The 11301-nt window shown below is 47.5% G+C and overlaps 1 protein-coding gene across 5 annotated transcripts; it reads left to right on the forward strand.

Annotated features, from left to right (window-relative positions):
- Window positions 1-24: 24 nt before the first annotated feature.
- SMKR1 (small lysine rich protein 1) lies at window positions 25-3708 on the forward strand. Of its 5 annotated transcripts, none has more exons than XM_066996522.1 (4): window positions 59-209; window positions 355-618; window positions 750-807; window positions 3236-3708. In XM_066996522.1, the coding sequence occupies exons 3-4, from the start codon at window positions 805-807 to the stop codon at window positions 3437-3439; spliced, it is 207 nt and encodes a 68-aa protein (XP_066852623.1). In that variant the 5' UTR covers window positions 59-209; window positions 355-618; window positions 750-804; the 3' UTR covers window positions 3440-3708. The 5 variants fall into 5 exon arrangements, with proteins under 5 accessions (XP_066852728.1, XP_047918485.1, XP_066852623.1 ...); XM_066996567.1 differs by having other exon boundaries at window positions 65-209; window positions 517-618; XM_066996627.1 differs by lacking the exons at window positions 59-209; window positions 355-618 and adding an exon at window positions 25-47.
- The last annotated feature ends 7593 nt before the right edge of the window (window positions 3709-11301 follow it).

The raw sequence follows: 11301 nt of genomic DNA on the forward strand, positions 1-11301 counted from the left end.
GCGGGTTGGGCCTCGCCGCCCTCCGCTGCGCATGCGCAGGGGGACAGGTGGGGGGGGGCGGGCGCCATGGCAACGGGGCAGCTGCGGCCGGGGGGGCCGGGACCGGGACCGGGACCGGGATCAGAACCGGGACCGGGACCGGGATCGGGATCGGGATCGGGATTGGGATCGGGATCGGGACTGGGATCCGGACCCGTTCAGCGCTTGGGGTCCGCCGCAGGCAGGGCGTGGGGGTGCGGTGGGCTGAGGGTAGCGCTGGATCGCCGCGTTACTGGGGGCCGGGAAGAAGCTGTGGAAAATTTTTAATGAAATTTTATATTTCTTCTATTTTTTTTTTTTTCACGCGTGGAAAAGGGGACAGGAAGGCTTTGGGAGCTGAGGAGGGAGGCGGTGGGATCCTGCCCTGGGCTACCCTAGCGCTGCCTACTACTAGGGTCTCGCTGTGGAGCCACTGGGGGCTGTGGCCCAAGCTCTGCTCTGCTCTTTCCTCCTCTCCTTTCCTCCTCCCTGGCCAAGCACGTGCTGCTAGAGGAGATCACAAAGTCTGTACAGGGAATCTCCCAGTCCTGGACCCTGGCAGAGCTCAGAGTTACCTCACTGGTGGTGCTGTGCTTTTAGGTATGGCACCCCGGGACCTGGCTTTCCAAGGACCTATTTTCCCACTTCCTTTATCCTCTAACTAAAGTTTAGGGCAAATAATACTAACTTGTTACACAATGTGTAACTCGCTACGTGATTGTGTGTTGCAGGGACCGTCTTCAGGGCTTAGCGTGGAGTCTCCCAGCTCACTGAAAGGACTTAACCATGGTAATGCAGGTTTGATTCTTTCAATGTGTGTTGATTCCACATTTTAAGGAAGGGGCGTTAATAGCCAAAAGGCTCCATTCCACAACTGCAGGGCATAACCTGACCTGCACACTTTCATGTTGTGTGCAGGTAAGCCACACATTCTGGTTTTTAGATTTTTCTTGGTGTTCTCGCTGTTTACAGACCATAGGCTGTAAAATTCTGTAGGCATCTTAGAAAGCCCCAAATCCAATTCCTTGTGGGTGAATGAAAACACCACACAAATGCAGATATCCTGGTGGTTTTTTGAAGAGTTAGGAACTCTGATCTGCTTCACTCCTGCCTCTAACTGCCAAAAAAGAGCTGCACTCTGTTCAACTTTGCACTCTGTTCAACTGATTGCCTGATAAATCCATAAGAAATTCCGGGACTGTTGGCTGGTATGCCGTGTGTTGGCTCCGGCACTGCCTTATGTGCGTGTGTACGCACGAGGTGTGACTTCTGACAGCGTTTGTGATGCTGTGCTGGAGGAGCTTGTTAGCTTCCCACGTTTTGGGAACCCCTTCTCTAGGCTGTGCTGGAGCGCGTGAGCTGACTGCAGACTGCAGCTTACCGATGCCACCACATTTAATAAGAGACAGAAAAGACAGTTGCTGACAATGACTGACTGCTGACATTCAAAGCCCTGAGGTCAGAGGTATCTGTTGCAGAGAGACAGCAGGAGCAGTGAGTCAGCTTTAGACCAAAGACATTCCCTGCTTCTCACTGCAGACTTATTACGACAGCTTCGCCTTACCTGTAAGCACCTTTTTTATTTTGAAAGATCAGCTACAGGCCAGATTCTGACCAGGAACCTAATTAACGCTCACAAAATCTGCCCATGACCCTGCTGGGAGCACAAACTGGGAGCGTGGTTCAGGAGGCTGGCTGAAAAATCTGATGTAAGCATCCACTCTGAAGTGTACACATTCCGGCACATAAAGTATTCAACAAATTCTGTCCAATTAAGGTCTGTATGAAAGGCTTGTCGCCCTCTCTGATGCATGTCTGGGTTCAAGTAGTTTGCAGTCTGCATGACTGAAACTTTAGGAACAATGCCACCAGCATCTGCAGCTTTCGCTCTGTATTTTCTGCTGGTCTGTCTTTTTTGTTTCTCTTGTGCGTAGTGGTGTGTTTTGTATGGACCTCTTGATTTCTATTTTTTTTTTCTATTTACTTGCCCGCATTCGTTCACGTTGTGCTCTTGGCTGACTGAAGATCGTACCCCCGAGTTCTCATTCCCTGGAAAAATATGCTACGCGTACTGCCTTCGCCTAGTTTGTGCCTGGCTGATAGTTACGTACGGCCTTTGCACCTATCCGTTTTATTCTGAATGAATCGCACAGAACTGTTAATTAGTGGTATGCAAAACTAGTCAAATAACAGAAATGGGTGGGCAGATGCAGAAGGTGACTCGGTGTGTACTAAAAGTGCTCTTGGCGTCAGACCGGGGGTCGAATACTTTCAGTCACTCGTGATGTGCAAATATTCCTGTCCGGCCTTTTCTCTGGGACTAGCTCTTGCTCTGTCCTCGGCACTCCCGGGACGCTGCCCACCTTGTGGCTTCGTGTTGCCATCACCGTCTTCCTGCCCACACAGCAGCAAGGAGAGATCCCTCCGGGTCCCCAGGCTGCTTTCAGTTGCTCAGTGCCTGGAGGCAGCATCTTCCACGCACACACGCTGCAGGCTTCCTGCGAGGAGTGCCCAGGGTGGGTGAGAAAATAATCCCGGGAGGGAATCGGAGGCTGGCAAATCCCTCTTGGAGGCACGAGGCTGGGTGTTCAGGCACCAGCACTGCTCAGGCGGAGTTAACGGGAGTCTTTGGCCCGCTCCAGGGCCTGGATGAGTGTTGGCAACCCCGCTTCGTACACAGGGAGTGGCAGAGCTTCTGTTTAGGTTTGTGTTACCACCAGTGGTAGAGGAGCGGCTGTGTCACGGTGCCTTGCAGAGGCCACGGCTGTAGCAGGGCGGCCAGCTTTCCCAGTTCATCGTCCGGAGGCACAACCGGACGCGCAGTGTTGGATGGAAACACAACACAGGCTTCGTTTAGGGCTGTATCATAATGCATTAATTAAAAAATCAATTGAATGTTTGATTTCCATTATGCACAACCCTTTTTTAGCCAGGCAGGAGCACAGCGGAACACTAATCATCCCTGTCTGATGACTTGAAAGATCCTTACAGGCTATAGAGCAAATATGGATTTGGTGGAAGTGTATTAACGCTTGGTAGTCCATATATAAAATCACCACAAAGCACAGGAGTCTGGTGAGAGGCGCTGAGCTAATACTGCAGGCCAGGACCGTGATGCAGTGAAGCTGTTCAGGATGTCTTCGATCCTCTACCCAGAAGCGAAACGATCCAGACACAGAGCTAACTGTGTGTTTTTGTGGTCATTTTCTCTCTGCAGGCAGGTAAAAGTAGTAAACCCAAGCGTGCCAAAGGCAAAAGCTCCAAAAAGAAAGGGAAGAAGGCGGTGAAGGACGTGGATATCCTCAGCCCAGCTGCCATGCTCAACGCCTACTACATCTGCCACAACGCCCCCGCCTGCCTGGAGTTGCGGGGCTTTCCCTGGCCTGGCTCCCCCAAAAAGAAGGGGAAGAAACGAAAGTAACCAGGTGGCTGGGAAGCAAAGTACACGATGAAAACCCAGCTCCTCGGTGAAGAAGAGTATTTTTTGCGTATTAGACTCGTAGTGACGCCTCCAGTAGTTAGCTCAAACGTGTTGCCATAACCACTGCTGTGTCCGTACAAAGACACTCGTACGTAGCTCAAGCACAGGGTGACAAGTGGTGAGTGACGTCTGTGCCACTGTGACTTCAGCCGTGGCCCTCAGCCCTCCGGTTCTGTGTGGAATAAAATGTTGTGCCTCAGCAGTCTGAAGGGTTTGTGCTGGGTTTTTTTTTTTTTTGCCCCACAGGTGGGAAGTGCTCCCCAGTACGTTCTGCATTTAGTGACGGAGCACCCCCAGCTCTTTCAACCAGTGCTGGTGGAAACGAGCTCCGACAGTGGATACCGCAGTAAGATCAACAGCGTTAAATATTTCTACAACATCAGCTGCTCTGAGAGTCACCCAGCGCTCCCTTTCTGGGTCAGCGGAGAGCTACGCGATGCAGTCTGTGTATCTGCGTGATTCACCTCGCTCTGAAGGAAATGGGTACGTTTGCTCAGATGAGCAGTGCTTGGAGCTCCGGTGAACGCACCGCCAGCGCTCCTTTGGCTGTAGCGAGAACCTGGAGATCCAGCTCGGGTGTTGTCAGTGATGTTGCGTTACCGTTAGAGGTGACGGTGCGCTCCCCTGCCAGGTTGCCCCTTACAGTAACCACTCGTGGCCCAAACATCCTGGCTGGAAACCACAAGCTTTGTGTTACAGTTCAGAGCTGCTTCGCTCCGTTTCCACGTCAGTTTAATGCAGCCCTTGGCAAGTTGCAAAGCAGCATGTTGAACGAATCCGTATGTCCCACAGATTCTTACAGCACACCGACTGGAAGGACGCAGTGGAGTGCCCGGGACAGGAGAGGATGTGTCCAGAACTGGTGCAGGCTGTGCAGAGATGGGAAGGAATGCAAAACGGCTGGAATCTTGGAATCCAGGAAAAGAGAATCTGCTAGAGTTACTGCAAGGGGAGATGTTCCAGGGCTCTCGGATACACGGTGCCTGGGAGCGTGTAAGACTGCTCTCTACACCGAGCGGCGCCGTGAGGCGCACAGGAAGTGTCACGGCAGCATTGCAGTTGGTTTCTTGGGGCTGAACATTTGTCTGCGGGTGCTGAGCTGGCAGAGCAGTGAGCCAGCCCTGGAGGAGTCCCCTCGAGGCCGTTTCTCATCGACTTAACTGCAAGGAGAGGCGCAGCACCCTTCTGACTTCCAGGTAGCTTGGTGTTACGGGCAGCAGAACAACCAGTTACAGCGTGATTGACCCAAACTGGCAAAGGCCTGTAAAGCCTCATGCTATTTCTCCAGCTTAAAATTTTTCCCTCCATGAAGAGATCTTGCTAAAATCATAGTTGTGTGGTGGTGCTTGCAGGCCAGCTACTATTATATATACTATTATATAGGCTACTGCAGTACTCCACCAAATTTCTTTCATCTACATGTCAAGAAAATCCTGGTGGGGATCCTGTTTCCATGCCGATTAGCCTGTAGCTGGCATGTTCTGCTGAGTCAGAGATGTGGTTGGCAGTGCCAGTTTGCTCTGTTCATAGATGTGTCTCCCTCAGCGTTTACTCATATTCTTGCTTCCCCATCGCCCACCAGGAAGTCTGGTCACAGCATCTAGTTGCAACTATTTCCTCCTAGTAACAGTGTCCCAAAGCAAGTGAGGACCGAAATTTGCTCTCTCTGTACTTAGCATCTCAAGCTAAACGGTTAAAAATACATAAAATCGTTCCCTCTTTTTGTGATATACTTGCTACACAGAGCTTTTAAGGGACGGGTGTTTCCGCACACCGAGGAAGGAACTCCTTAACACCGTGGGGCAGCCCACCACTGTCAAAGTTTCTCTGTTTCTGCTATGGGCTCAGTTTGCAGGAGGAGAAGCTGAAGAGCAGTACAAGCTCCTGCCAAGATGAAGAACCCAGTTTAACAGCAATCACATGCAGGGCAGGCATTTAGGAAAATAACTTCCTTCTGGGCAACTTCCTCCACAACTACCTATGGCAGCACTGTGCGCGGGTTCCTCTGAAGCAGCTGGTACCTGACCAGGGCGGCAGGCAGCATGCCGCTCGAGACGGGTCTGATCTGGTACGACTGCTAAAAGTAAGCAAAGCCTTTTTTTTTTACAGCCATGGTAGACTGGAGCTACGGTGATTTCAAGACTCTGGATCAAAGTTTTAGTTTGCAAAAATGACTGGAACAAATAGTGAAATATCATTATGCGTTTTCTCTTTAAAAACACAAAAATCTGCTTTTTGTGTGGTGCAGTTGAGCACGGCAGATGGTGACCAGCGAAGTGCAAAGGACAAAGACTCTGCTTTCTAGTATATCTGAAAAGTTGCTATTCATTTCTCTGGCAGCAGACGGAAAACCCTTCCAACCATCCCAAGCTGAAAAATAAACGCTTTTTCTTCTTTTTTCCCTTTTACCTCTCTCACGCCTGGATCCATCTCAATTTTGCATGCAATCCAGGCTCCCTGTTGGTTAATGAAAGCCAACGGACACCTCAAAAGAAAAGTTTGGACTTCAAATGGGTTGATTCTCTGTTTGAATACGTTGCTTCAGAGTGCTGCAGACTGCTGCCAGCTTCTAAGGGACAGCCTGGCTCAAGTGGACGTGACTTCACAGGCAGTCTGTTGCTGCTGGATGACACAGATACTTCTGTTGTATCACAGTGTGTAAGAGCTCGATTCTGTGGCAGGCTTTTCTTCCCGCCGGGGTGCAGAGTTTATAAGCTGAGTTTAAGGCGAATAAAGCCAATTCTGCTCAAATCCCCAGAGAATCTTTTGAGGGGAACCTGGACGCTGGAGGGGCCCTTCGCTTTAGGGGCACGGTGCGAGGGAACTTCGCAGCACTGCATGCGGCATCTTGCAGAAGGACATTTTTCTGGAAGTAGGGCTTCCTTCGTGCTGCTGTTACTTAGCAGTCGTGCAGCGTGCTGCTTTCAGTGTATTAACGTTTCCTGGAGGAAGTTGTATACCGAAACCAGGCTGTTAAAAATACACTGGGTGCTGACGTACGTGTTTGTGGGTGGGGTACGGGGGGGGGGAAGGAGGGCCACAGGGCTGTTGTTGTGCAGAGTGAGTGATGGCTATTTATATAGCAGTTAAAAAAAAAAAAGACATGATTCACCACACTTGGTATTAGAACATCCTTCAGTCACTGCTTCTGTATTGCCTGGTATTTCCTAGCATGTTGTTTTCACATTAAGAAAAGCATTGTGGATCTTCAGGATACATAAGAAAAGCTTCAGAAGTGGCATGCGCCCTTTTGTCTCATTTTGCTTTTTAAGATATGCCCTGGCTGTTACTTCCCAACTGCAGGGGAGGATAGCTGAGGACTTTTTGGTCATAAATGCTATCTCCATAATGAAAAGGTTACTATGGTGAATTTAAAAACAAAACAAAACGAAGCTTTTGCCCAATATATATATTAGACGTTGGCACTGAATAGTGTCAGCAGAAATAAATAAAATAATGTTTTTGGTAGGTTAACTCCTGTCTCATTTGCCCATTTTTCCTGGTCTCCCACTGCCATTTCAGATGTTCCTCAGAAACAAAAAACCTCATTGAATTTTAATGTCTTTTTTTCTAAACCTCTCACCTTAGGTTGGGAAAAGCTTGTGCCTTTTTTTCTTTTGCTCATAGTTGTCGCACAAGACTGGAAGGAACAAAAGGTGAGAACTTGCAGAGGTGGGTGCTCTCTGAGACGTGGTCTGGGTACCGTGACACTGGCGAGTATCGAGGCCTTCCAGTCCAGATGCCGAGATGTTTTTGTTGCATCCTAGTGCTACCCAGTCACTGGTAGTTTCCTGGAGGTATTCCATGAATTCAGGAGTCCTGCTTCTTGGAGATGTTTTTGATGATCCTCTTAGAGGAAGCTTATGAGGTCTCGCCACCCCTGATAGCCTCAGACCATAGATTAGTTATGAGAGAATCTGAGGGAGAAAATAGCTTTTTTCTCCTTTTTTTTTTTTTTTTTTTGGTTGAGGCTGCACATAATTTTGTTATTCTTTTAAAGTAAAATACAGTCCTTTAAGTCGGCAGTGTTCCTTCTAGGTTATTGCGATATGACTACAGGAGAAACATAACCAAAGGGATTTTTTTTTATTTACTTTTTCAGTCTGATATATTCGGGACTAAGCTAGAATAAACTGAGTGTGAAATCTTTTTTTATGCAAAAAATGCCTTCGTGTCAGCATGTCTCCCGGTTGTCTTCTAGCTGTAATTGGCACTAAAAGAGAGAAATGGCTAAGAAATATGATGAAAATGCTTCATGCAGCACATGGCTACAATGGCTTCCTTGGGATGCTGGTGATTGTATGTCATGAATGGAGCAGTTTGCTCTTTGGTGAAAATGCTTGAACCAAATTCTTTAAAAGTTCACCTGTAATTACTAGTGAATGTCAGAATATTTTTAATAGCTGAAACTGCAGGTGATAGGCCAAGTGCTCCTACAAGCTAAAAGGAAGCCCTTTTTTAATGTTTGTAGGTAGAATGGAGTACCTGGATTATATGAAGAAAGCAAAAATACTTAATGCTGCTTAGTGCACGTTGAAAATTACATTTAGCTTCAAAAAAGTCTTATTCGGGGTGGTTCAAATAGGTCACGCATCTCTTGGGGGTACTTTTTCTACATCATGTAATAGGAAGAGCCTGTTCCGGGAAGTACAAAGAGCCAACTGGGGAAGAGTTCTCCATGCACACTGAGATGTTAAATCACAAGCTGCAAAACTGATGCTTGCATTAAAGTTGTAAGCAATTAGTTACAATAATTACTGCAGATGTTTTTTGTTTGTTTGTTTGTTTTTGTGAGTTTTAAATATAAGACTTTAAATATGGGTCACCTCACCTCGCTTTGCATGTCTGTAGCACAGGTATCTCTGCCTGAGCAGACATACGAGACAGGACCATGTCTGCACCATGTCTGACAGTTCTTTTCCACATTCATGGCAAAGAGCTCATTTGGTGAAGTGTTTCATTCCTGAAAACAAAACAAAACAAAACAAAAGCTCTCAGTGAGTTTCTTTACCTTTCTTGGTCTGAAAAAAAAATGTTTGCAGAATAACTCTGCCCAAATCTCTGTCGGATCTGATGGATGTAGTACTATCAGACACTGCCTGATGTAGCACTTGCATGTTGAATACACAGTTACAGCTGTTTGGATTGCTCACTGCATTCCAGGAATGATCTGGGGCCCTTCTTGTTTACACAAAATGTTGTCTGTGATAGCTTCCATGGATTTCTTTCAATGGCAGTTCAAAATGTTACGAAGGTTGGCCAATCTTCTTGAAACTGTCATGCTTACATACGGAGAGAATTCCTGTTGTGTGCTGTTTGAGGATTCTGGGGGTTTCCCTTGCTTGATTTAATGTATCCTTCACTACAGATTGTTGTGGAGGAGCAAGTGGGAAAGCTTTCTATGCGTAAGATGGATTTTCTCATCAGAGAAGGGGAAGGACCTGCTGGGGTTATCTGTAGAGTTTCACTGGGCTGTAAACAGATTTTATTCAGCCCTTGAGACAGCAGAAGTGAAGACTGGATCACAAGTGGTGTAGATGAATGATGTCATGTTCCTATCTTTCTTAGCGTGACCTTTCTATGGAAAGAGAATTATCTTGCCACGAGTTGCTTTGTACGAGAGCTTCATAAGGAGAGTTACGCTTGGCTTAAAGCTTCTGACGTGACTTGCAATCTGCTTGTTGGCAACAGTCTGATGCTTGAAGAAATGAAAGGAACAAAATGCCAACCCTCATGAAATCACTGTGTCTACTAATAGTGTTGATAGTATTGCCTCCTTAGTGACCTTAATTTTGTGTAATCTTACCTCGTACTTCAGATCTTTAAGGTAAGCAGTGCCTAAACAGACGTTTTCTGCTGGGGTATATTAGACCTTTCTAAGTATGAGGTTCTTTGCTTTATTCCGGTAAAAACCCTTGAGCTTTCTGTGGTGTCTAACTCATCTGAACGATGTGACCAGAAATGGTCATGGAAGCAAGAGTCCTTCTTCTGTCACGTATTAGTTTGGCTCCTGAGATATTTAATCCAGGAATTTTTGCACCTTCTGAAGAGATATATTTTGGGAGTACCTGGTAATTACAGCTTGCCCTCTGGGAACTGTCCAAGCTCTGCTTTCTTAGAAGTGAGTTGCTTTGATTCTTTATACTTCTCCGTGGCCTTATGCATGCAGCTTCCATCATTTCTGTTGCCATCACCAGCAAGCAGGTAGCAGAATAAATACGAAGCATTTCGAGCTCCTACACTGGCAGTTGAGACTTTGCTGTTCTTCCCTGGACCCGCAGTTAGGGCCTGTCGCAATGCTTTGACAGCTCTTAAAAGGTCTGGCACTGCATGCTTCCTTGGAAGAGGAGACAGAATTAGTTCTAATAGTTTGTGACATTTCAGACTTGTGACCTCCTCGGGGTGTCTGCGATGAGCTGCTCAGTGCTTCTCAAAATGCTTCCTAATTGTCAGGGAATGAAGGAAATCGCTGAATTGTAGAACCGGAGTGTTGGCAGGGCTGCAAGAGCGAGTGCCCAGGGTCATCCAGCACTCACGCAGCTCCAGGGCCGTTCCCATGCCTACACGTGTCAGGGCTGTGCTCGTCCTGAGCCCACCAGCAGTCATAACCCACATTGTCTTCACAGTGATCTTTTGTGAAGTGAGGATTGCTATGTCTCCCTTCCCTTTGAATTCCTTCGTTTCATCTCTTTACGACAAAAAAGTGCACCACTTTTTGCCTTTCATTCCAATGTCACATTTTTTAAACCTGTTATTCTTGTTTTCCTCAGTGCTTCCCAATGCTACTGCTTCGTCAGCACAAGGTGACAATTAGCACCTCTGACACAGTTTTTCTCCTCGCATGTTGCTATATGGGAGTCGTAAAACTGAGAGTCATGGGATTAATCTCCCCTAAATCCAAATATCTGCATCAAAGTTTGGACTAGTCATCTAGATTATCTAGTTCATACGGTAAGAGGATCTCAGGATGTGATTCTTCTGACTCTACGTACACAGAGACTTACAGCAGCCCGGGGAGTCCTGTTTAGATACAGGAACCCACATCTAGTGAGAAAGATCCCACTCTCTGCGATGCGTAAGATTCTACTGGAAAAGCAAATTGAGGTTTAGTGTGGATACAGAAATGTACGTTCTTTACAAAACGAAGATTCCAGGGAAACCAATATGGCCACGGCTTGGAGACCCTAAGGAATTTGGGCTGAAGGCCATAAAAACGGGTATCAGAAAACCTGAGACCTTCAGTGACTCTAGCGGCGTGGATGAAGAGGGTAAAATCACGTCAGAGATGCAGTCTAGCCTTCCAATTAAAAGGAACCCACCTGGCCTGCGCCTTTTGGGCATCCCTTCTCCGAGTACAAAAATACCTCCCGAGTTCAGGACGGCGGCGTCTCAGACGCGGAGGAGTCGAGCAGAGCTAGACAGCTCCTTGGAGAGGAAGTGCAGTCGTCTTGAGCTTATCACTCCTGCACAGTTGTAAACTCAGCCCTGCTCACTCTCGCTAATAATAGCCAAGTGGAATTGTGTTCAGACAGCTAGGCCAGCCAGGGGAAAAACGCCCTGCCTGCTACGCAGTTTAGGCAAAATCACCTCGAGTAACGAAGAAAAGCAAATCATACCTATCCAGCTTGGTGTAATCAGCCTGCAGCGACTGTTTGGGGAATTTATGTCCCTAAGAGAAGCGGATCGGACCTGAGGAAATACCTCACAAAGAGCAGTCTTGCAGCCCTGTACAAAAGGCATCAGAGCAGCAGGTTATTTGGAAGCACCGTATGCCACAGCCAGCATCAGGAAGATGTCGGTGG

This window comes from Anser cygnoides, chromosome 1 (genome assembly GCF_040182565.1).
Source record: "Anser cygnoides isolate HZ-2024a breed goose chromosome 1, Taihu_goose_T2T_genome, whole genome shotgun sequence".
Taxonomy (NCBI): Eukaryota; Metazoa; Chordata; class Aves; order Anseriformes; family Anatidae; genus Anser; species Anser cygnoides.